The sequence below is a fragment of the Pan troglodytes genome, chromosome 4 (genome assembly GCF_028858775.2).
Source record: "Pan troglodytes isolate AG18354 chromosome 4, NHGRI_mPanTro3-v2.0_pri, whole genome shotgun sequence".
NCBI classification, from domain to species: domain Eukaryota; kingdom Metazoa; phylum Chordata; class Mammalia; order Primates; family Hominidae; genus Pan; species Pan troglodytes.
The window spans coordinates 152,123,430-152,150,132 of NC_072402.2; the positions used below are offsets into that span (position 1 = coordinate 152,123,430).

Sequence of the window (26,703 nt, forward strand, 5' to 3'; positions counted from 1 at the left end):
GATAGGCTGGGTTCCTGCACTTGATATATGCTACATCCCATTAAGAGAGTTCCTTCCCCTCCCTAGGCTTTGGATTCTCCACATGAGAATAAGGAGAAGGAGGCAAGTTAGATAATGGTCAGCCTGGACTCTTAGAGTTCTATAAATCTTGCATCTTGTATTTTGCAATGACCTGGTTTTGTTAAGAATTTACTTTCCAAGCTCAGCTGGGAGGTAGGGGTGGGACTCCCTCCCAGTTCTGTTATTGGTATCTCCCAACCCAGGGCTTCTTGGTTTTTGCTGTAAGTGGGTCCAACACTCAACATCCAAGGCTTCCCTGCTGCAGCTGCACACAGCTCTGCCAACCTCTGGCCTCGGGCAGCTGGTTCCACTTTTGTTATCCTCAAAGCCTGGTCTGCCCAGCTTAGGGACACCTGGGGTCCATGGTGGTGCTGCACCTGCACGGCAGCCTGCAGTTCTTCCCTTCGAGTGTGACTTCACTCAGGCCTGGCAGAGTGACAGCCCTGGGTGTGCTCACACTCACACTCACTCACACACAACACCACGGGAACAAAAAAAAAAATGGTGAACCCCCAGAAAGGCAGTTTCTTAGCAACTTTACAGCCTTTGTTCATGAACTCCTTGGAATCCAAGTATCGTCTGATCTCCTGCCAGCTTCCGCCTGAGGGTAGGAGGAAGAGGATGGCAGGTCTGCCTTTATGAGAGCCCAGAGCTAAGCCCCCACACCACACCACTGGCCTGTCAGTCAGCCTGGGAAGCAGAGGCCTGAATTCTGCATTTCTCTGGGATCTGGGGAAAAAAATCTCTGCTATGATTTCTTCACAGCTGCAGCCACAGAATCCCAGGGCTTGGTCATTTAATCAACAAACACGGATTGAAATAGGTACTGTGGGCTCATGGTGTTTCGCATTTTGTACCCACAGTGATTGGTCCCAGCTCTGTCCTAGGCCCTGCAAATACCAGGTGCATAAGGGATGATCTGCAACTTCTATGGCCTAGTGATAAGAACAGATTTGAGTTCCCACACAAATTAAAAGAGAATAACTTGATTACCACTGCCCTACAGGTAACTTTACTCCAGGCCTTTACAATAAACCCAAACTCCCTAGCCTGGCCCAAAAGGCCTGTTGGGACTGACCCCTGCCTACTTTTCCATCACCTCCCAGCAGGGCCCCAGTTCCCCACACAGTCCAAAGCTTTCTCACCTTCGGACCCTGTTCCCTCAGCTTGGAATACTCTTCCCCCCTGCTCTGCAGCTTCATCCTTTAGGTTTCAGCTTTACTGTCACCTCCCCCAAGAGGCTTCCTTGACCACCCTATTAAGAATAGACATCCCCCCATCATCATTCTTAATCATTCCAGCACCTCTGTAGCTCCTCGCATGGCATGTATCCTGACTTACAGTCGATTGTCATGGTTCATGGTAGTTATGTTCTGTAAGTCACCATGAACACAGTTAGTGAATACTGAACTATTGTCCCTAGGGGAAGTACAGGGCTACGTTCCTGCAAGCCTCTGATCATAACATTTTAATCAAGTGATCAATACATAATCTTCTTTTATATGCATTTATGTTTAGAGAGACCTTAGTTAATATTTATCATTGATTCATTAAATTGAACTCACAGCCAATAGCACTATGACTCATGCCTCAAGCAAAGGTTCTCCAACACATATATTTTCCCTGTAAGGCACATCACAGTCTTCTTGTGCTCAGGAACACTAGACAGCACTTCAGCCCTATGCTTGGGCACCATGTAAACCAAAATCACCAACAAAAAGCTTAAAAATATGAAAAATGTGGCACTCAATAAACCACCAAAGGACACTTGTTTACAGTATGAGAGCTGAAACAAGAAGGCAGACGTCCTCTGGTTCGACCTTAGCTGTGAACGTGTGTGTCTACAGGCTGGTATAACAAAATAACTTAACCTGGTTGACAACAGAAATTTATTTCTCACAGTCCTGGAAGCTGGGAAGTCCAAGATCAAGGTGCCAGCAGAGTCAGTATCTAGTAAGAGCCCACTTCCTGGTTCATAGACTATCATTTTTTCACTATGTCCTCATACAGTGGAAAAGAAGAGGGAGCTCTGCAGTGTCTTTTTATAAGGGCACTAATCCCATTCATTAGGGCTCCATCCTCATGAATTAATCACGTACCAAAGGCCCTATCTCCCAATTGGGGGTTTGGATGTCAACAAATGAATTCAGGAAGGGACACAAACATTCAGTCTGTGACAGTGCATGCTGGACAACTCGAATTTTCTTCACCACTCTGTGCATATGCACATCCTCAAGTAATCTCAAAAGTGCCATATAGCAGGGTGTGGTGGCTAATGCCTGTAATCCCAGTGTTTTGGGAGGCTGAAGTAGGAGGATCATTTAAGTCCAGGAGTTTAAGACCAGTATTAGCAACATAGCGAGACCCCATCTCTACAAAAAACAAAAAAAAGGCAGATATGGTGGAACATGCCTGTAGTCCCAGCTACTAGGAAGGCTGAGGCAAGAGGATTGCCTGAGCCCAGGAGGTCAAGACTGCAGTGAGCTATGATTGTGCCATTGCACACTAGCCTGGGTGACAGAGTAAGACCAGTCTCAAAACATACGAATTTTTTTTAAGTGCAATGAGCATTGATTTTTTTTTTTTTTTTTTTTTTTTTTGAGACAGGATCTTGCTCTGTCACCCTGGCTGGAGTGCAGTGGTGCGATCTCGGCTCACTGCAGCCTCCACCTCCCGGGTTCAAGTGATTCTCCTGCCTCAGCCTCCCGAGTAGCTGGGATTACAGTTGCCCGCCACCATGCCCAGCTAATTTTTGTACTTTTAGTAGAGACTGGGTTTCACCATGTTGGTCAGGCTGGTCTTGAACTCCTGACTTCAGGTGATCCACCCACCTCGGCCTCCCAAAGTGCTGGGATTACAGGCGTGAGCCACTGCACCCGGCCAAGAGCATTGATTTTTGAGATTACAAATACATTTTAGTGAGTAGGTAAATTGTAAATCTGGAATCTGTGAATGAGTATAATAATGGAATCTATGAATAATGCATAATTATGTTATTCACTCTTATGTTATGTTACTTTTCCACTTGACTTTGGGCAAGCAAGGCTGTGTCTATATCATCCACCATTTTATCCCCAGCTCTTACCAGAACAGATTTGGACCTCCAAAATTGTTGAGCTGTTGATGAACCAACCAAACTAAAGCTAAACCTTAGAATTACAGTTTTGTGAGATTTATTAATAATCTCATTATTTATCCTACTATTTTTTGCATATTTAGTTATGGTCAAAATAAAACCACTTTCCAGGGCTGACTTTTCCTGCCCAAATTCACAAAAGACTGATCTATAAACCAAAAGCTATTTTTTCATGGGCATTAGAATTTTCCAGTGGCCCAAATAATTATGTGCAGTCTCCTGGTACCAGCTGAATTATTCCCTAGAGGAAGTTTGCTTGATAGTTCAGCATTAAACAAATGGGAAGTGAAGAGGGCTGAGAGATCATTTGCCTTCCCCATGACACAGTAAACACAGTCCCCTGCTTCCATACACAATTTATTTCAGAAAATATTACTAATGTCAAAAGTACAAAAGTCAAACAACAAATTTATGTTGGGAATAAAAAGTGGTACAGCATGTCCAATTACACCTGCATTTTTAGACACAATCGCTGATCATATGTTTGCTGTCCTTCCTAATGTACCTTCAACTTGATTATTTTCCTTCACAAATCAAAAAACAGCAATAGGCTTAAGAACATCCCATGGAGGCTAAAGATTCATCCCTTTCGATAAGTCTAATGATTTCTATGTTTATATCGAAAGAGTCAATGATACACATACTTCTTTTTAAACTCCTTTTTGTTGAGATATAAATCACGTATACTACATAATTCACCCATTGAAAATGTACAATTTCATATATTTTAGTATATTTACTAGGTTGTGCAACCATCACTACTAATTCCAAAATATCTTTGTCCCCCTAAAAGAAACCCTGTACCCATAAGTCACTCCCCATCCCAATCCTCCCTACTCTCTTTAGCCTCTGACGACTAATCTATTTTCTATAGTGTATCTATGGATTTGCCCTTTCTGGACATTTACATAAATCAAATCATGCATTATGTGGTCTTTTGTAACTGCTTTCATTTAGCATATTTTCAAAGTTCATCTATGTTGCAGCATGTGTCAGTACTTCCTTTGTATCATTAATATTTCATTGTGTGAATATACCACATTTTGTTTATCCTTTCATCAGTTGATGGATATTTGAGCTGTTTCCACCTTTTGGCTATTGTGAATAATGCTGCTGTTAACATTCATGTAAAAGTGTTTGTGTGGATGAATTGTTTCATTTCTCTTGGGCAGATACCTAAGAGTGAAATTGCTGATTAATAAAGTAACTCTATTTTAAAATTTTGAGGAATTGGGCTGGGCGAGGTGGCTCATGCCTGTAATCCCAACACTTTAGGAGGCCGAGGTGGGTGGATCACCTGAGGTCAGGATCAAGATCAGCCTGGCCAACATGGTGAAACCCCGTCTGTACTAAAAATACAAAAATTAGCCAGGCATGATGGCAGGTGCCTGTAATCCCAGCTACTTGGGAGGCTGAGGCAGGAGAATCACTTGAACCCAGGAGGTGGATGTTGCAGTGAGCTGATATCATGCCACTGCATTCCAGCCTCAGTGACAAGAGTGAGACTCCGTCTCAAAAAAAAAAAAAATTTTTTTTGAGGAATTGATACACTCTTTTGCAAAGTGTTTTACCATTTTGCATTCCTACCAGCAATATATGTAGGTTTCAATTTCTCCACATCCTCGTCAACACTTGTTATTGTCTGTCTTATTGGCTACAGCCATCCTAGTAGGTGTGAAGTAATACCTAATTGCAGGTTTGATTTGCATTTCCCTTCTGATATCCCTGGTGATTAGGATGTTGAGCATCTTTGCATGGGCTTATTGGCCATTTGTTTATCTTCTTTAGAGAAATGTCTATTCAAACCCTTAGCCCACTTTTCAATTGGGTTATTTGTCTCTTTATTATTGAGTAATAAGAGTTCTGCATATATTCTGAATACAAGTTCCTTATCATAGCAGTTCCCAACACCCCCATACCGCATTGTCTCCCCACACCGCATTGCCTCCCCACACCTGCATGGAGAAGTACTGGTTGGGAATGGGGCCGTACAGCAGGAGGTGAGCAGCAGGCAAGGGAGCATTAGCACCTGAGCTCTGCCTCCAGTCAAATCTTTGGCAGCATTAGATTTTCACAGGAGTGTGAACCCCACTGGGAACTGCACATGGGAGGGATCTAGGTTGGGTGCTCCTTATGAGAATCTAATGCCTGATGATCTGAGATGGAGCAGTTTCAGCCTGAAATCATCCCCACTCACCCCCAACCGTGGAAAAATTGTCTTCCACAAAACCGGTCCCTGGTACCAAAAAGGTTGTGGACCACTGCCCTATATATGATTTGCAAACATTTTCTCCCATTCAGTGGGTTGTATTTTCACTTACTTGACAGATGCATACTTCTTATCACTACTATTGGTACTTCCATTTTCCACTGACAAAATTTTATAAAATGAGGATAACATGGAATAAAATAATCAAGTACTTTCCCAATCATTGCTTTGCTGATGGATCTGGAGCCTACACAATTGGCTGATAGGCAGTACCACCCTATTGTCTTGCAGTATGATGTGTCCTTTAACATGCAGAAATCTGAATCTGGATACAATGGAAGTTCAGGGGTATCACCTTATAATGTATGAAATAATAACTGCCACTTATTAAGCACTTACTATGTGCAAGATATTGTGCTAACTGCTTTAGATCATATTTGATCCTCACAATATCCCTATTAGAGAAGTACTGTTATCCCACCTTACAGATGAAGAAAACTGAGGTTCATGGAGTTTAAGTTGTCAGCGGCACTACAGCTAGTAAGTGGTAGAACTGGGATTCAGACCAAGTGTTGCTGAGTCCAGAGCCTTTGCTTCTATCCACAATACCAGTAGCTGTCAAGTGCCAGACTGCAGGCCAGCATCAGGGCTGGAGGAAGCTTTCCCAGGTCCTCAGTGGAATGCAAAAAAAAAGGACAATGTTGTGGGGTTTTCATAAGGACAAATTTGTTCCATTTAAATGACTGTTATTCTAAGATTCTTCCTTTTTTTTTTTTTTGCTATTCCATATTTCCTTTTTAAAATAACAGTACTAGATGGTATTTTTATTATTATAAAAGAAATATAGACATGTAGTAAAACAAAAATCCAAATAGGAACAATGATTATAAAATTAAAATTACTTCTATCTTCTCTCCCTTGAGTCATAGTCCCTATCCTAGGGGCAACCACAGTTACTAGTTTTTTGTGTATCCTTAATGTGCATGCACGTGTGTGTGTGTGTGTCTGCACAAAAGTTTTACAAAATATAAATGGAATTCCACACTACATACTGTTTTGTATCTTACCTTTTTTGCTTAATAAATCTTTTGGTATAGTTGAGTACATTTATTTTATTTTTAAAATGTTTACTGAGTCCCTACTCTATTAGCCACCAGAATCGGAGAATTTGTGTTCTATGCATTGGAACTACAGGAACAAGATAGATGTGGTTTTTGCCTTCAGGGAGCTTACATTCTAATAGAAGAAACACTTGAGGAACAACAAAACAAACAGAATAATTGCATATTATGATAAATGCTAATAAGAAAAGACATTGGATAGAGAATAGTGGTGGTCGTGGGGGATCCAACTCCTTTTAATCAGATAAGGTTCTCTGTGGAGGTGACATTTAAGTTGAGATTTGAAGAATGAAGCCAGTAGGAAGGAAACAGCATTCCAGGCCAAGGAAACTGCAAATGCAAGACTTTGAGGTAGGAAAAAGGATGGCTTATTTGAGAAATTTAAGGAAGAATAAGGCAGGCCCAGTGCCGTGGTTCACACCTATAATCCCACACTTTGGGAGGGTGAGGTGGGAGAACTGCTTGAGCCCAGGAATTTTTTGAGACCAGCCTAGGCAACACAGGCACACCCCTATCTCTATAAAAAAAAATTAAAAATTAGCTAGGCATGGTAGCATGTGCCTGTAGTCCCAGCTACTTGGGAGACTACAGCTACAGGAGGATCACTTGAGCCCAGGAGTTGGAGGCTGCAGTGAGCTATAATCATAGTACTGCACTCCAGCCTGGGTAACAGAGTGAGACCCTGTCTCAAAAAAAAAAAAAAAATACGCCAGGCATGAATCACACTTGTAATCCCAGCACTTTGGGAGCCTGAGGTGGGTGGATCACTTGAGCCCAGGAGTTTAAGACCAGCCTGGGCAACACAGGGAAACCCCTCTCTCCAAACAATACAAAAAATTAGCCAAGCGTGGTAGCGCATGCCTGTAGTCCCAGCTACTCAGGAGGCTGAGATGGGGTAGCGCTTGAGCCCAGGATGTCAAGGCTGTTGTGAGCTATGATTGCACCACTACAATCTGGGCTGGGCAACAGAGTGAGACCCTGTCTCATAAAAAAAAGAATAAGAGAGCTCATGCATTGTGGGACAGGGCGAAGAGGTGCAGAGAGCACTGTCAGAATGCACTGGGAAGCTGTGAGGGGCTTTAATGGGGAGGGAGCATGGTCTGGTTTGTGTAGAGCTCACTGGGTAGAGAAGTTTAGGGACCAAGTTGGAGGCTTATGCACTTCAGGCAAAAGATGATGGTGTGATGGTGGCCTGGAATGGACTGTTAGCTGTGGGAAATGAAGTAAAAGAGACAGATTCTAAATGTATCTATTGGAGGTAGAAGAAAATGGCCTCGGCCGGGCGCGGTGGCTCACACCTGTAATCTCAGCACTTTGGGAGGCCGAGGTGGGCAGATCACGAAGTCAAGAGATCGAGACCATCCTGGCCAACATGGTGAAACCCCGTCTTTACTAAAAATGCAAACATTAGGTGGCTGTGGTGGCACGCGCCTGTGATTCCAGCTACTCGGGAGGCTGAGGCAGGAGACTCGCTTGAACCCGTGAGGCGGAGGTTGCAGTGAGCCGAGATCGCGTCACTGCACTCCAGCCTGGCAACAAAGCGAGACTCCATCTCAAAAATATGAAAAAAAGAAAGAAAGAAAGAAAATGGCCTCAATGATGAGTGGCCTCAGGATGTGGTGAGAGGGAGTTAAAGGAGGTACAGGTGGCACAGTTTATGGAGTCTGGATTCGGAGTCAGAGAATGTTTCAACTTGAACATCTTGGTCTGTGATGCCTCTGGAGCACCTCAAGCAAGGAGCTGAAGTGTTGCTGTCTGGAGTTCAAAGGAGAGGTCTCAGCTGGAACTATAAAACTGGGAGTTATTGACCTGTGGCTTTAAATATCTGGGGGTAGGTTTGGGTATGGACAGGAATCTTACAGTCACTGACTCAAGTTGTCCATTTAAAAACCTAGCTTTTCTTAAACTTTAAGTTCAATTTACAAATCTTGTTATTCCATTTTAAATCTAGTAATTTCTTGTATAAAGATAAGAACAAAATCTTGTTATTCCATTTTAAATCTAGCAATTTCTTGCGTAAAGATAAGAACAATCACTTTCACTTGTTCTTTGATTACTGTTAATTCTTAAGTTTAGTAGATTCAATCCTTCTTAATATTTAATAAGACTTACCTCCTTAATCAAATTTCCTTAGACACTTAAAACTACAATTATCAATTTAATATGCCTGATTTTCTCACTTTAAATGCCCAATAGGGCAGACTTACAAATCTAAAAAGCAAAACCTTTCTAAGCATTTAAGCAACTGTTGTAAATTAATTACCTAAATGTATAAATGTAGCAAATCAGATTCACTTGGCTATTTCAAGAACCTTAAATCCTACACAAAGCAGAACAAGGATCATAGAAGCTTCTGTTCTGTATTCATTTCTTCACTACAGAATATTTATTCCCATTTCCTTTCTGGAGTTACAGATTTACTCCCCCAATAAAGAGACCAGAATTTTCCCCAAATATTGCTAATGGCAACCAATCTATTTCACTTTCAAATCTGTCGTTTTGCGCACAAGTCTTCAGATATTTATTGACGGGAGACATTAGCATATGGTGGTTGTAAGGAAACCTAGCATCAGCTAGGGAAAGGATATGGAGAGAATGCAAGTGTACCCAGCCCTGAAGGCCAATACCTAGACATGGGGTGGAGCATGTAGAGGCTATAGAGGGAACTGCCCTAACTTGGCAAAATAAATTGTGTATAACCCCTTATTGTGTATAACCTCTTAATTTGGGGGGAAGGAGATTTTAAAGATAATCCCAGCAAATGCTGTCACCATATACCTTTTCAATCCTAATAGCCACTAATCACTGTGTGTGCTTGGACTTGTTGCTCAACCTTGCTGAACTCAAATCCCATAGGCTTAAATAAAGGATTGGCTTCCTAAGACCCTTTCTAAGTCTAACAGCCAGTGAGTCTAAATCAGGGATCACTGTAAGCAAAAGAGTAGATATAAGAAAATACATATGTTTGAAAGAAAGTGAGTAGGCTAGACTAGAAGAGGTAATTGCCTCCAATGAAGATTTATTATATACTTTAACCTTTAAAGCAGGGTGTCTTAAACTTTAAGGTGCATTAAGAATCATCCATAGATTAAATTAATGTGTATTAAAATGTAGATTTCAGAGCCTCATACTCTTTCCACCAAGATTTTATTTAGGAGGTCTGAGATGAGGCCTGAGATTTTTGTAATTTTTTTTACAGTTCCCTATGTGATTGTGATGTAGAGCTAGGTTTGAAACCTGTAAATCTTTCCTTTAAAGACTGGGTGATACTCTGTTGGAGTCAGTACCAGTTCTTGCAATGCAAGCTGCAGAGAACATTGTTAAGATTCAGAAACAGCCAGTGCGGTGGCTCACACCTGTAATCCCAGCACTTTGGGAGGCCAAGGTGAGTGGATCACTTAAGGCCAGGAGTTCGAGACCAGCCTGGACAACATGGTGAAACCCATCTCTACTAAAAATACAAAAATTAGCCAGGCGTGGTGGCGGGTGCCTGTAATCCCAGCTACTCAGGAGGCTGTGGCAGGAGAATCGTTTGAACCCGGGAAATGGAGGTTGCAGTGAGCCAAGACTGCGCCACCCCATTCCAGCCTTGGCAACGGAGTGAGACTCCGTCTCAAAAAAAAAAAAAAAAAAAAAAAAAATTCAGAAACTTGAGAAATGGCAAAATGCTGAGGCTGCAGTGGTCCCTGGATCAAAAAACTACAGGTCTTTGCAGCCCAGATTAGTCAGTGTTCTCCAGAGAAACAGAACCAAAATTAACCAAGACACACTCCCAGAATTTAAGAGATGGGGAAATTCTAAAAAGAGGTATAGCAGAGCAGCTGGTTGGGCTCCATATACATTCCACCCATCTCCACGTGTAGCAGAGCCCTCTGTTTTCACCTGAGCATACAGCCACCAGGAATAAGGGCTACATTTCCCAATGTTCCCCTCCCCCGTTAGGTATGGCGAAATTCTGGCCAAAGAGGTACAAGTGGGAGGCTCACCTACAACTTCTGGGAACTATCCTTAAAGAGCAAGGGTGAGCCCTTCCTCTGCCTTTCCCCCTTCCTCCTGGATAGAATGCCTCAGTAGATGGGAGTCCCAGCAGCCACCTTGCTTAGTGATGCGACCTTGGGAATGGAAGCCAAACATGGCAAAGCAACAAGAGAAGCCTCGGTCTCTGATGCTGAGGAAAACAATCTGATCACCTCTAGGATTCCTGAAGGTGAGAGAAAAATGTAAGCTTATTTTTGGGTTTTCTGTTACTTGCTAAACCTAATTATGACTAATTAAGCCAATAATAGTATCTAATATTTATTGAGTACCTAATATGTGCAAGGCACTTTTATATCTAATAGTTGGTTTATATCTAATAACTCACACAGTCTTCACAACAATCCCGAGAGGTTACTATCATCCCCATTTTACAGATGAGGAAACCATGGCAGACTAAGGCCATGTAATTTTCCCAAGGTTCCTAGGCTAGTCAGTGGCAGAGCCAGGATTCCAGCATAAGCTGACTACATCTAGATTTATACCAACCATTATGCTGTACTGCCTCTTGATTCCAGAGGCCAAGTCATCCATCATCCATCTATCCATCCATTCAACAAATATTAATCAAGTGCCTGGGCACTGGAAACTATGATAAGCCATAGAGACAGTTCCCTGTCCTTGCAGAACTTCCAGTCTCAGAACAATGTGAAAGGAAAATGAATCTCGGGACACCAAAATCACTAAGGCAAAGGGAAGAGTCAAGCTGGAAACTGCATCAGGCAAACCTACCTCTTATTTTATTCCTAAGTTAGACAGCTACAAAGATAAAAAAGCTACAGACCTCCCTCACAATTTGCCCACAAGGAAATTCCTTGTGGGCCTCAAGATCTTTACCCTAAAACAGTTCTGTTGAATTTCACCCTGGCAATGTAAATGGATAGCTTATCTTCATAGGTGTGGGACAAAGGACAGAACTCAAAGTCATCCCTCTGCTCACCTGAGACAAATGAATATCTGATTGCTTCTTCTGCCCTGTTGTTTATGTAAAAACGCAGATCCACTGAGACAAAGGCATAAATGACTATTCCTCTACCACCCACCTCACCCCTTCCCCACATGTAAATTGTATATTCAGTGAAAGGCTGAGCAAAGACTCAAAAGAATGCAACCATTTGTCTCTTATCTATCTATGACCTGGAAGCCCCAGCATCAAGTTGTCCTGCCTTTCCAGATGGAACCAATGTACATCTTGTACATATTGACTGATGTCTCATGTCTCCCTAAAATGTATAAAAGCAAGCTGTATCCCAACCACCTTGGGCACATGTAGTCAGGACCTCCTGATGCTGTGTCACGGGCACGTCCTTAGCCTTGGCAATATAAACCTTCTAAATTGAGACCTGTCTCAGATACATTTGGTTCATGCCAACATATCTATGAGTACCTTACAGAACCCAAGGGCAAGCTCAACTACCAGGCCCTGGGGAACACAGGAGGCAGGACCCACCATTAGTGCCTCTGCTCTAACCACTCCCACCAACCACCTGTCAGTTCCAACCAGCAGATTTGCTGGAGCGAAACTGACCAGTACAGTTTGAGCCACAGGCTTAACCCAGCAAGTATTCACTATTAGACAATCAGGGGCCACTCAAGGATTAGAAACCCAGTCACTGGACACCTAAGTGTCCACCTGTTCCCAAAGAAGGGCAGTCATTGGAAATCACTCCCAGAGCCATATGCCACATTCCCCAGAAAGGGAAAAGAGGAGAGAAAGAGGAGAGCAAAGAGCTTTTGTAGGACTGTGACTACTTGGCCAAGGTATCCAACTCTGATTCTTTAAGGCGTGTTGGGGGATAACTTCTCAACTGGGGCCTGACTGGATGGAAGGAGTGAAGGTGGGGAGGGCAGGGGCAGAAAAGACAGGAAAGAAAAAAAGGGTCAGTGAGCCTGGCCCTTAGACCTTGGAAAACTTTGTAGTCTTTGACCACAATTCCATCTCTGGCACTCAGAAAAAATAATAATCCTAAATAATAAAAAGTTTTATGTTCAAAAATAATTATACAGAACCACACAAAAAAGATATCCAACTTCTAGGGGGGGCAAATGTAACTACGGTAGGAATCATGATAGCTGACATTTATTAACCACTTATGATGTTCTAGGCACTGTGTTAAGAATTTGTCACCACCTATTTCATCAGACTCAAGAAGTGAAATAATTGCTAACATGTTATAACAAGTCATGGGTGGAGTCCAGATCTGAACCCAGTTCTGACAGCAAAGCCAACTGTCTTTAGCACCACAGTGTACTGTACTACAGAAACTGCACTGTACTACATAAAAAATGGCAACTGTGAAAACTACATAGCAATATGGGGAAAGATTATGATAAAGTATGCCTTGAATAAAGACTACAAAATTATACATAAAGAATGGCTGGGAGCGGTGGCTCACACCTGTAATCCCAGCACTTTGGGAGGCCGAGGCGGGCGGATCACCTGAGGTTAGGAGTCCGAGACCAGCCGGACCAACATGGAAAAACCCCATCTCTACTAAAAATACAAAATTAGCCGGGAGCAGTGGTACATGCCTGTAATCCCAGCTACTCGGGAGGCTGAAGCAGGAGAATCGCTTGAATCCGGGAGGCAGAGGTTGCCGTGAGCCGAGATCGCGCCATTGCACTCCAGCCTGGGCAACCAGAGTGAAACTCTGTCTCAAAAAAAAAAAGAAAAAAGAAAAAAAAAGAACAGTTACAAGCATGAACTCCCCCACCACCACCACACACACACACACACACACACACACACACACAGAGGCTGGCTGGGCGTATCAGGCTGGGTGTAATCAGGAAAGAGTAACTTTACAGTAATTTGAACAGGAAAATAATAATATAAACATGTATTAATTATAATAGGGGACTGTAGTCCCCTACAGTTATAAGGAACTGCCTAGTAAAAAGAAAAAAGAATGCTAAATAATACAAGAATAGCAGATATAAGTAGCCACTACCTCAAGGACTGAGACAGAGCACCTAAGAAAAGGTCCTAGATCCCCTTAGACCAGGGCAAGTTGGTGCAGAAGAAGTTGTGTACCGCAATAGCCTAGCATTGAATACAAATGCTGTTTAGAAAAATATGGGAAACATGGAGGTTTCATCCATACCAACTGACTTTGGACCCAACATCACACAGTGCCTGGTACAGATACCCAAGTGTTTTCTACATATATGTCTGAACACCCCAGATAGGAGATATTCTTTTAGGGCAAGGGTTATGTTTCATCCTCCTCCTATAGCCAACCCTATACTTGGTATACATAATGAGTTCAACAACAATTTACTTTTGAACAGAATATATGAACTCTGAGGGAAGACTCCTATTAATCTGTGCCTTTTTTCCATTAATTTTTATTCTATTTTTTCTACCGTAAAAACAAAAATAATGCTTATTAAAGAAAATGCAAAGGTTAAACAAAAGGAGAAAAATATCAGCCATATTCCTGCTACCCAGAAATAATCACTGTTAGTACTTTGGTGTATTTTTTCTACCAACAGTTTTTTTTTTCTTTAAACATAGATGTACAGACATCGTATCCTCCATGCAATTTCATATCCTGAATTTTTTTACTTATCATAAAAAAAGCATTTCTCCAACTCCTCATCAGCTCTTTATTTAAGAATTAATGGTGAATTATTCTCTATAGAAAATGTTTACATTGATGTTGAAACTACCTCAAATGCTAACTGCACAATCTCTTTCTGAAGATTTTAGGTAGTTTACTTAACCACTTCCCTTTTGGAACTCTGAGGTTCTATTTTATTTTTCCTATTATAAATAATTCCATAATGAACATCGCTGTACTTCATATTATCTCTGGTAGGCCTATTTCCGACGATGGCTGTCCCACGTGTGAAATTACCAGTTCAGATGCTACAAATGCGTTTATGGCCACTGAGCAAAACTTAAGATCACCAGCCACCTGCTTCTAAACATGGAAACTGGTAGCTTTCCCTTTTACAACAGGACACAAACCCGAAGCTCCTTCTATGCCCTCTAGTACTGACACTTGCTTACCTATCACCTAACACAGCCTTCCCTCTTCCCTGCCCATAAAACGCTGCCCAGCCCTACGTAATTACACGACCCTGGGCTGGTCCCATCGCCTTTCGGACCTCATCAGTCCCCATGCTGCGCAGTTGGAGAGTGGCATGACTGAAGTGCTGGACCAGAGCATAACCTACGGCCCTTCCTGGAGGGGAGGTGGTGCCCTGGGCGCCGAAACCAAGCGCAGGGTCTTGGCAAGGCGCAGTCGCTTCGCCGGTAGACCCGGGGACTCAAAGCAATAGAACTACAGCTTGGAGCTCTAGGGAGAGCCCAAGACACCGCAGCCCTTCCCCATCTAGATTCCGAGATTGGCCCCTGGGCCCCACTCCCAGCCTTCACTTCATCTCCCCTGAAGCCCTTTCTCTTGCCGGCGGCTCACCTAGTCCACCCTCCAGACCTCATTCGGACTTCCCATTCTTCCCAGTGGAGGGGTCGCCCAAACCCCTCGGGGTCTCCTTTCCCCCTCTCCTTTTCTTTCCGCGCCGTCCAAGCCAGTCCCACTCTCCACACTCTGGAAGGTATCGGCTACCCCCAATATTGCGACTACCTTGCAAGATCCCCCCATCACCTCCTCCGCATGTCTTTCCACGTATCTGTATGGGGTTGTCCCTCTGTCTTTCCCGCCATGACTGGCTTTCCGTCCTATTTCACCCACCCTTCCTCCCACGGATCCGCGAGTCCTCTGGCCCTGGCCCTTTCATTTTATTAGTCCGCCCCTCTCCTGATAGCACCTCCATCCTCTTTAGGTCCCCTCATATGCCGCTCCTCCAAGTCTGTCCCTCAGCGTCCCCGTCCGCGTCTCTACTGTCTGTCCCCGAATGTGTTCCTCTGTTCCCGGAGTCTGGCCCTCGGTCCAGCCAGGCCCCTGCTCACCATCCCTCCCCGGGGCCGGAGAGTCTGCGGCCCGGTTCCCGGTTCTCGCTGGGGTAACTCTTTCCTCTTCCACTTTCTCTACTTTGAACCCATCCCAGCAGAGTCCAGGAAGTAGCCTGGCGCCGGAGACTGGCGGCGGCGACGCCCAATGGGACGCGCCAGCGGCGGCGGCAGCCCCGCCCAGAGAGCAAATGAGACCAATGGTCGCGTGAAGGCGGGACTTCCGCTGTCCCGCGGAGGGCGGGGGGAGCGAACTGTTGTGGTGCGGAGCGTTCGGCGGGCGGCGGCCGGGCGGCCCAGGGGCTGCCGCGGGACTCGGGGCGCAGCCGAGTGGCTGCAGGGGTGGAGTGGGCTGGACGAGCCGCGGGGCCCGGGTGCCGCGGGTTCGAGGCCGGGCCCCGCGCGAGGAGGCCGCGCCACCCCGGGGGAGCTGCCCGGCAGCGAGTTTGCCCCGCTGCCGAAAGAAGGCGGGAGCCGGCGGGGGCCTTCGAAACCCCCTGGCAACCCAGGCCCGGAGTCCTTGGGGAGCGGCTGTTTCCTGGGACGCCCTCCCGGACACCCCCGCTGCAGGGTTACGGTTCTGGGCCCCCGGCAGAAGGCTCCTCCGGGTGACCCCCGGCGGGGCCCTGCGAGCCGCGGGAGCCGACCCCGGGGCCTCGAGCCGGGAGGAAGGGGGCTTCCGGAGGCGGAGGGCCGGGGGCCGAGGGAGCCGGGCCTCTCGGACGCGGGGCAGGGCAGCGCCCGGGCTGGAGACGGACTCTGGGACCCTCGGCTGCGGGGGTCTCAGCGACCTGCCCCGCGGCAAGCGCGGCCGCGGAGTGGCCTACCGGGGACCCTCCCCCAGAGGGACCGGCCCGGGGCGGGGAGATGAACGGCTTCAGCACGGAGGAGGACAGCCGCGAAGGGCCCCCCGCCGCCCCAGCTGCCGCCGCCCCGGGCTACGGCCAGAGCTGCTGCCTCATCGAGGACGGCGAGCGCTGCGTCCGGCCCGCGGGCAACGCCTCCTTCAGCAAGAGGGTCCAGAAGAGCATCTCGCAGAAGAAACTCAAGCTGGACATCGACAAGAGCGTGAGTCCGCCCCCGCTCGCGTCTGGGCCCCGGCGCCCCCAGCTCTCCGTCCGCTGCCCCGGGCTCCAGTCGGGACTCCCCGGGCACTCCCCGCCGTGGGCCTCGCCGCCCCGGCTCTGCAGAACTGAGTTGGACTCGGCATTTCAAAGGCCGCTCCAGCGCTGACATGCTCTGACTGTGATTCTACCCAGATCCGGGAGGATGGGGGCGGGGGCTTCAGGACTCCTGCTGCCTGGGAAGATTGGACAGCAGTTTCCAACTTGTTTTATTGGTTTAGACTTTAGAGCAGGGAGAGGTGGGTTAGTTTTGTTGGCCCTTGAAGGAGCAAGAATCGGAGCGGGGAGTGATGAAGATACCCGGCTCTTTTCCAACTTCTCTCTCCTTCTAGGAACCCTGTTATTCCTTCAGACAGAGAAAGGTGGCAGTTACTTCCCTGGCTCCCGCATCCTCGGTATCAGCAGACGGTCACCGAGCTAGCTGCTTCGCAGGCAGCTGTGGGAATGGGTTTTTCTAGGATGTGGCAGAAATAAGGCCAAGGCCAGGTCTTGGGAAATGGCTCTTGCAGTCGATGTGACTGGAGGGGGAAGAAAAGAAATCAATTTTCTTAGTGGTAGTTTCTTTTGAAATAAGGGGGTGGATATTTAAATTTAAATCGGATTGCCCTGCTCTTTGTGGCTTATTATAGGAAACTTCTCCCGTGTGACTTCACCACTTCTAGTTAACAATTCTGAAGCTGTGCCTATTGTCAACCAATTAAGAACTTTTTAGTTTGACATCTGTTGCTGCAAGCCTTAAGTGATTGCTTCATGATTAGGAATTGGAAATGAGTTAAGGGGATATTTAATATTCAGGTAGACTAGCTAAGAGCTTAGGTGGTTAACATCCATTCTCTTTTAGAATCAGAATTTCTCCACAGTTGGTGGAAATCAGAGACTGCTTGTTAAACTGAAAGGGAGTGCGCGTTTCCTCTCTGATTTTAGGGTTGAAACAGGCCCGGAGATAGGAAGTGAGGGTGTCAGGTACACACAGCACCTAAGAGGCTGGTTAATTTCTTAAAGATATTATCTAATTTACTTCCAAGCCCTATACATAAGTCTTCATTAAGTCTCTAATAAATAAAAAATCTCCCCTGTCCTTTTTCTTTTCTTTTTTTTTTTTCTTTTTCTTTTTTTTTTTTTTTTTTTTTTGAGACGGAGTCTCACTCTGTCACCCAGGCTGGAGTGCAGTGGCAAGATCTCGACTCACTGCAACCTCCGCCTCCCGGGTTGAAGCGATTCTCCTGCCTCAGCCTCCTGGATAGCTGGGATTACAGGCGTTTGCCGCCATGCCTGGCTGATTTTTGTATTTTTAGTGGAGATGGGGTTTCGCCATGTTGGACAGGCTGGTCTTGAACTCCTGACCTCAAATGATCCACCCGCCTAGGCCTCCCAAAGTTCTGGGATTACAGGCGTGAGCCACTGCGCCCAGCCCCTGTCCTTTCTTCAGACTCTTCCCTCCTACCCCCATTTTTAAGTTAATCATTATAATACAGTTGCAGCTCTTGCATGGACAGGTGCTATTTTTAAGTGGTTGGGAGAGAGTTAATGGCTTTCTTACTACAAATCTCTATCAATGAATGCATGAATGGAAATTATCTGAGAACAAACAAGGGTCTAGACACCAAGGTGATCCCTCGTTAGGTCACACGTTGAGGTGAAATGCTTATGGCAATGAATTCATCCACTTAGAAACACTGCCTACCTTCCGTGTAGGTTGTTAGAAGCTGCTTTACTTGAGCAGCTTATAATAATAATTTCCAGTCCTTAAAAGAATCTTCCAGTCCTTTTAGATCACTGGATGCCTTCCCATCTGAATGATTTTGCTGCTGCAACTGGGACTCCTTTTATTTACCCATTGACTGTACTGGAAAACCTGTGTTGAGCTATGCTGATCATTTCACACACACTGTCTAGAAGAAGGGCAGCCTGAGCCTAGCATTAGTGTTCCCAAAAGGTAATACTTCTGAGGGAGTAAGGTTTCCAGGTGGAATCACTCAAAATTTGTTTTAAGGTGGTGTTGTGGAGTCATTATTTCTGAAAGGGATTCTATTTCTTTCTCACAGGCTTGGGCAGGAATTCAATTCCAGGTAACTGCTATGTTACAAGAATTTTTAGCTATTGCAGAAAGTGAAGGAAAAAAAAAAACTAGAGCCTTTGCTACCACCCTCCTGCCCCAACCCCACTCCCAAAGGCCACTGAGCTCTGAAATTTCTGAAAACCAGTATGTACTTGAAAATGGTTAAGGAGAAAATGATTATTTGTCTTGTAAGAGAGTCTAGCAGAGAACCTTTTTAAATAACAACACCAAAAATTCAACTCAGGCTGTTTAACTCATTTTATATAGACTTTGGCAGTGTTCTGTGATCTGTTAAAATACTAATATACCTCCAGTTGACATATTTCTGCTTTTTTTTTTCTGGAGAAAAGTGGAAGTTGAGAATAGTATAAAGGAAAATGCTGGAGTAGGAAAAGACATGTACTGGGGGGGCAGAAGGCCTGGGTGACCTTGGCCAGGTCATTTCCTCACTCTGGATGGCTTCATTTTACCCATCTAGAAAACGGATTGGGGTCAATGGGATTGCACTAGTGATTGCTAAGTTCTCCTACAGCTAGGATTCCGTTATTCTATTGTCCTGATCTGAAATCTCCCAGCCAAAGCTTTAGGAAGCCACCTATTCTCCCTGTTCTCCTATGAAGTTTGTTACTGTGAACTTGAGGAGCAGTTGATCTGAGTGGACTCGCCAGTCTAGCTAACATGGAGGGCTAGCTTCCTCTCAGGGATGCAGAGTGTGCTTTGTTGTGCTTTCTTCCTGGAGAAAAGCATGTCCAGTAGTATATACATCAGCTAGGTGGGATTCTTTGGGACAGTGGCATGTGCTGTGTTTGAAAGTCCTTTGACAGAGTTGAATCTGACAAAGCTATCCCAGTTTGTAACCATGTTAAGTGGTGGCTTTCATTAGCCTTAAGCCACTTTTAGATATAGGAGACTTCCTATATTGGTACATCAGCATTTTTCAAGTACCTCCTGTCTGCAAGACACCATCACAGTATAAACTTAAAAGTACTCATGACTCACTAATCCAGCCACATGAAAGTGATCATTCATCTGAATAAATAAATAAACAGTTTTCATTATTTTCTCCATGAAAAGGTCTGAATTAATTGATGCGGATTTCCTGCCAGCTTACTTTTATCTTTAAGGATTTAAGGAATAAACTCAAATTCAGAAGTCTCTGCAGAACATTTGTGCAACAGCTGTTTCAGTACCAACAACCCCAAGTCATTTGCTGGGCATTCAGTTTCTGTAAAGTTTTTCAGTGGTTCCTCCAGCCAGCCTTGGAGGATTCTTCATGTCTTAGCTATTGCTGCCACCTTCACTTACCAGTGTGCCTCCAGCCTGTATTAGAAAATCTGTAGTATCCACCTTCTTGTGTGTGGTTCTACCTTGTAAGAACTTCCACATCTTTTTCCACTTTTCTTTGTGGATCAGATGTGAGATGATGCAAGAATTATAAATTGACACATAGAAACAAAGTTTTTCAAAGAGTTATTATCCTACAATAGTAGCTATTGTAAGTGTAAAAATAGAGTGTCCCAAATACGGTTGCAACAGTCCCTTGTGTCCTGCTTTCCTCCTCCCCAGGACAGTACATTCCAGTCGACTATAAGTTCATGACTCCTACAGGTCTTCCAAAAATGTCACATCACTCCCTGCTTCCTTGAGGGACTCTGTCTTGTCGGAAGGAAAGTCTAAGCTGTTCTCATGCCCACCCCCCTGATGCCTCACTTTTTCATTATGCTCCTACATGGGCAGCCATCATCACCCAACTGACACTGTACCCTGGGCCTCCTCACTCTTTCTGTCATCCTCCATTGGAAACTCTAAAGTCTTGGCACTCCTACCCATCTGGAATGCTTCCTGTCTGCCTAAAGTCCTCCCTTTTAGTCAGGGCCCTTCACCCTGAGCATCTCTGTTGCAGGGATCTCTTCCTTTGCTGAATCTGTACCATTTACTGTCTTCACCATTCACTGGAAGTTTGGTGTATGATATGCTGCCAAGTGTGATGTTAGCATTCTCTTGGTGTTCTGCAACTCAGTAGTGAGCTTCTGGGAATGATGGCCTACATCTTGTCTTCCATCTATCTCTCCAATGCCCTGCAATGGAAGGAAGCCCCACAATTCGACAGATACCTATTGCTGTCTCCAAGGAATTGGCCAACTCTGACTTTGATTTTTGTCTCCATCAGGTAAGGCACCTATATATCTGTGATTTTCACAAAAATTTCATCCAGAGTGTCCGAAATAAAAGGAAGAGGAAGACAAGTGACGATGGCGGAGATTCTCCCGAGCACGACACTGACATTCCTGAGGTAAAGGTCAAAGAAATCAGTTGCAGAAGCTGGAAGAATGGATTCTAATCTGATCCTCACCTCTGGCCTGGTCTGCTTTTTGTGTTAAGAAGTAATTTTAGTCCTTTTGTTTTGCTGTGGATTATTTGAAAAGTGAATTATAGTAATATGGAATCTGAGAGCTAAAAGCTTGGACACCCACTGGTCAGACTGCCCCATCATTTTACAGACAGGCACAGAGAGCCGAGGTCATGTATATAGTTTGGAGGCTCTAGTCTAGGGCCCTTTCCAGTAGACCACGCTGCTTTTCTGCAAGACGCCCCTGACGAATGCGTAAATACAACCACAGTGTCACTTTTTTTTAAACCTTGTTTATGCCTTTAGAGAGTGTATAATGGTTTGGGAGAAGTCTCTTCCCCAAAAAATGAAGGTGTAAGTCATCAGTTCATACCAGCTCTGATTTTCTCTCACTGATTTCTTGACATCTAGTCCAGGCTGTTCCCAAGGATCCATTTCAAAGTTGACTAAACTGGACCCGGTTTTCTCAACTCTAGCACTGTTGACATTTGGGGTCAGCTAATTTTTGTTGTGGGGACTGTCCTCTGCATTGTAGGATATTTAACAGCATGCCTCAGCAGCATCCCCTCGTGAGATTCTACCCATCACCACCCTGAGTCATGACAATCAAAACGTGTCTCCAGACATTGCCACACCTCCTTTACAAGACAAAATCGTCCTGTGTTGAGAACCACTGCGCTAGACCATGAGACCTAGCCTTCTCAAACTGGAAGGCTGCCTTCCCTTCAGGTGCCCGTGTCTATTAAGTGAGGCTTCAGGAAGGAATATTGGATTTTCTTTCTACTAAATTGTTTTCACTCAAGACTCAGCAAGAGAAGAACCGTTTATAGTGTACATTGAATATTTGACACATGAATATTTCATAAGGCAACCGCCTGTTAGCACTCAGAGTGAAAATGACTGTGTAGGAATAGAAAGAGTAGGCGGGCCTTTGTCTGCAGATGTGGAGGAAACCGTTGAAAATCTGGCCCTTTCCCTCTGCCCCTCCCTGTGTCCCCTTTTCCAATGTTGGTTTACAGAATCTTGCTTTTGCCTTTAACATTATTGTTATTTTACAAAGAAATGGACGTATTCGATTTCTAAGTGGTTTTCACCAAAAAAAAAAAAAAGGTTTTGAGGAATGTTTTGAAAAAGAATGAAGGACTTTGGCCCCTCATATTGATCATTCATTTTGTTTTTAAGTGCTCTCCACCTGCCTGAAGCAAGAACAGCTCTTTTAGAGGCAGGTAAAGGCAGCCCAACTTTATGGGCCTTCAATTTTTCATGACTATGCAGCTTTCCTCTCTTCCTTTGTTAGAAACATAAAGGGGGGGTCCCTTCCCCTCTGTTATCCAGTCATCTGCAAAGACCCCAACCCTAACCTGCTGGATTGCACATTCACTACAGTAACTTTTGAACTTTCTCTGGAGGGAGGTTAAGGATTCTAATACCAGAAGGCTGGGCCTAGGAAAGAGCTATTTGAGGATAACAGTTCTTCCCACTGCCCTCCTTTGTGCTCCTCTATCCGGTCGCTGCCTCGTTCTGGTCTATCATCCTCCGGGATGTCTCTGGTTTTTGCCTTTGCTCTCCATCTTTGGTGTCCCTTCTAGCATCACTGCCCCTCCAAAGCTCAGCCTCTTCATCTCATTCTGATTGTTGCTATAGCATCTCCCTCTGTATCCCCCCATCAGTCTTCCCAACAACCACCACCAGACCCATCCTGCGCCATCACCCTCCACCCTCTGTGATAGCTCCTTCTGTTTTTCTAGATGTGCTACCATCCATTCTCACCTTTTAAACTCATCACAGTTGCCTGTGACCCCCTTGCCCATCTGTGCCTCTCCCAGCTTTCTGTGCTGTGATCTTTTCCCCTATTCCCTACCGTTTCTCAGTGCCTTATCAGACCCTGCTCCTCCTTAGCTTAAGCTTTCCTTTTCCACCAGTTTTGTGAGATCAGCCCACCCCAGCCAGAACTGTTTTTCTACTGTTATTTTTGCCCTCCTAGCCAGTTACTAGTCCTCAATAGACCATTTCTAAGACCTCTTTTGAAGCCCTCCCCATCCTCACCCCTACCTTAGTGTAGTGCTAGGCACATAGTGGGCTCTTGGTGAGTCCTGGTTGGTCAGGTGATGGATAACATTTTTCTCCTCTTCTCCCTAGGTTGATCTGTTCCAGCTGCAGGTGAACACCCTACGACGTTATAAACGACACTACAAGTTGCAGACCAGACCAGGCTTCAATAAGGCCCAGTTAGCAGAAGTAGGTAGACAAAATTGCCCTCTAAAGAGAGCCAGCATTGTGCTGCTTCTGATGGTTACCCTGATTCTCCCTTACCTTGTGTGTCTGCTAATTGTAATTTCCTCCAGAGTTCTGGAAGCAACTCTGTATTCCTCTTTGGCACAATTTAGAACCCCACAGCTTTAGACCTGCAAAGGCCTCAGTTCCAGAAAAGAAACCATGGCACAGAAAGAGGAAAGGATTTGCTTAAAATCACACAGCAAGTTGATAGCAGAATTGAGCCTGGGATCTCATGACTCCAGATTCTAAGTCCTGAGTGTTCATTTGTTTGAATCTTTTTTGGAAGATTCCTCTTTTTGTTTTTTTGGAGACAAGATTTTGCTTTATCACCCAGGCTAGAGTGCAGTGGCTCAGTCTGGGCTGACTGCAGCCCCAACCTCCCAGCTTCAAGTGATCCTTCCCACCTCAGCCTCCAGAGTAGCTAGGACCACAGGTGCACACCCCTATGCACAGCTAATTTTATTTTTATAGAGATGCGGCCTCACTATGTTGCTCAAGTGATTCTCTTTGGCTCAAGCCATCCTTCCACCTCAGCCTCCCAAAGTGCTGAGATTACAGGCGTGAGCCACTGTGCCTGGCTTAGCAAAATGCTTTATAGATATGATCATTTTGTGTGTCAGATTAATCATTTCAAAACCTTCTTGATGTTCTACAGGAGCTATTTTTTTTTTCCTTGATTTCTCCTACTCTGGTGTTGGTAATGACAGTATTTTAATGAATGGCACCCAAGAAAGTTTTCTCCTGCCCTGAGTTATTAACACAGTTTGGATTACAGGGAAATGCTCCATTGGCCATTTTTAAAATACATGAACCGCCTGGCTTGATAATTCTGTCTTTGTCATTTCTGCAGGTATTTTCTAATCCCTCTTTTCTTTCTTAATCCCTCTTTTCTTAATATATTTTTCTGCCTATTACAGAAAAGTTGGAAAATGGAGAAAAGAAAAATATAATTCTATCATCCACAGATAACCACTCTTTATGTCTAGTTCTCTGTCTTTTTTTATCTGTTTCAGCCACCTTTATCCATTGAGATTTCCTGAAAGGCTTCCAGCCTGTTTCATTTTTGGTTTTTCCTTTAGAGGTTTCTTGCTTGACCGTCACTTTTTCTTAAACAACTCCTTCACCAGTGTCCAGATGACACAGAGGAGGTCAGAAGCCTCTCCTACTTTAAAATAACATCACCCATTTGCCAGTGTTCTCCCTGGTGGAAGGGAAAGAATGAGGTGGGGCAAGAGGAGACCTGCATTCTCATTACTTATGGAATGAAGTATTAGGAGCATTAGTAAATGATGCATTTTCCTTCAAACCTGATGTGTCTTTCAGGAGGCAGTTATGCACTACTTAGAAGAATTTTGGGGTTCAGATACCTCTGTTCAATTTGTTCAATTGGCTGTTCATTTAACACAATTTTTTTTTTTTTTTAAAGACAGAGTCTTGCTCTATCTCCCAGGCTGGAGTGCATTGCTATGATCTCAGCTCACCACAGCTTCCGCCTCCCGGGTTCAAGTGATTCTTCTCCGTGTTTCCCGAGTGGCTGGGATTACAGGTGCCTGTCACCACACCCGGCTAATTTTTGTATTTTTAGTAGAGGCTGGGTTTCACCATGTTGGCCAGGCTGGTCTTGGACTCCTGACTTCAGGTGATCTGCCTGCCTTGGCCTCCCAAAGTGCTAGGATTACAGGTGTGAGCCACCATGCCCAGCCTAACCCAATTTTTATTTGTTTTTGAGACAAGGTCTTGCTCTGTCTCCTAGGCTGGGGTGCAGTCACAGCTCACTGCAGCTTCAACCTCCTGGGCTCAAGTGATCCTCCCACCTCAGCCTCCTGAGTAGCTGGGACCACAGGTGCATGCTACGACACCTGGCTATTTTTTTGGTAGAGATGAGTTCTCCACTGTGTTGCCTGGGCTGGTCTCGAACTCCTGGCCTCAACTAATCCTCCCACCTTAACCTCCCAAAGCATTGGGATTATAGGTGTGAGCCACCACGCCTGCCCCACAATTTTTTAAAGACACATTTCTTCCCACTTTCAAGGCCTGAGAGGTTTGGTAGCAGCTGGCCAACCAGAGCAGTCCCAATCTCTCCTCCATGAGTATGACTGTGAAATCATGCCATGACAGGTGGTTGGCTGCCACTGAAATAGAACTGCACCTTGGAAGAGTTGTAGGTTAAAAAGCCACTTTTGGATCCTGGAAATTAAACCACCTACATCCCTGGGGAGGAAGGGCAAAGGGCATTCTGAGTTCCGCACATGGCAGGAAGTTCTTCAGCATTTGTCATTCCCGCCACAGCATGCAAACAACTCCATTCGCTTCTTTGTACAATGTAGAATTTGCGGTGTGATTTGTGCATGGTTTAAGGAACTTTGGTATTTTCCCCCCACATAGACTGTGAGTCGACACTTCAGGAACATACCTGTGAATGAAAAAGAGACCCTTGCCTACTTCATCTACATGGTGAAGAGTAACAAGAGTAGACTGGACCAGAAATCGGAGGGTGGCAAGCAGCTTGAGTGAGGATGAAGCACATCTTAAAGGAATGAAGTGTAATGCTTGATGCACAGGTGATATCTGCTACATTTAAGCCCATAAAGACTGTTAAATATTATTGTAAATAAAAAAGTTTGAATGATGAATACTGTAAATCTTTTTGGTCAGGAGGATTATATTCTCATGATTCAGCATGTGTATAGAAAGACTTTCTTTTACGATAACTCTGGACTAAAAAAATCAGGATCATTAAAAGAATTAAAAACTATGTATTTCAGCATTCAACAAAGCATTAAATCAATTCTACTGGAAATGTGGGATAAGAAATATTTTGGTAATCACCTTATCCACCAGGCTGCCACGTGTGAGCTGTAGCTTGGAATAGCAGCAAGGTGCAATTGGCCATGGAAGTGCATGAGCAGACCCACATCTGGACTTGCATGCTGCCTGCTGGCGACATAGATATCCCGCCCGCTTTGTTGCAAGCTTTGTCATTTATCAGCAGATCAGTTTGACACTGGTCCCCCTCACTCACCCTGTGCCTTGTACACAGTGGGCACTCAATCAGTAGGTATTGGCTAATTGAGCTGTCACTAATAGTGCCAGCCTTGTAACATCCGCTTCACACCTCTCATGACTGAGACCTCTGCCATTTCTGTTGCTCACCACTTAACTGCTAGAATGTGGAGGAAATCTTGATGCACCAGCAAGGAAGTTTCTGATCAGATAAGGATTTCAGGACAGTTGCATGTGCAAAACTATTCATTGAGGTTCCAGAAACACTGATATAGAGACCTTCACAGAAGATACGGTCCCTTATGCACCCCACTATGCTTCACTCTTTGGGGTGCAGTTAGATATTATGACTTCAGCCAAGCTTCTTGGTAATAAATGCATTGACACACTGACATATTTAGTAGGTTGGGG

At 44.8% G+C, this 26,703-nt stretch overlaps 1 protein-coding gene and 1 long non-coding RNA gene across 3 annotated transcripts in view; one reads left to right on the plus strand and one right to left on the minus strand.

The window, feature by feature from the left end:
- The window catches only part of LOC134810120 (uncharacterized), a 56,071-nt gene extending 40,416 nt beyond the window's left edge, over positions 1-15,655 (minus strand). The window contains exons 1-3 of one of the 2 annotated variants that reach the window (XR_010157381.1): positions 15,480-15,655; positions 13,094-13,212; positions 10,513-10,727 (exon numbers count right to left, since the gene is read on the minus strand). This is a non-coding gene — a long non-coding RNA (uncharacterized LOC134810120). Of the gene's footprint in view, positions 1-10,512; positions 10,728-13,093; positions 13,213-15,479 lie in introns of those variants that run through there. The other variant, XR_010157382.1, reaches the window with a different exon arrangement.
- Positions 15,656-15,738: 83 nt separating this feature from the next.
- Positions 15,739-25,922, plus strand: SAP30L (SAP30 like). The gene is made up of 4 exons (XM_518049.8): positions 15,739-16,547; positions 20,833-20,955; positions 23,152-23,250; positions 25,675-25,922. Exons 1-4 carry the CDS (start codon positions 16,347-16,349, stop codon positions 25,801-25,803), a joined length of 552 nt encoding a protein of 183 aa, XP_518049.2. The 5' UTR covers positions 15,739-16,346; the 3' UTR covers positions 25,804-25,922.
- Positions 25,923-26,703: the final 781 nt, after the last annotated feature.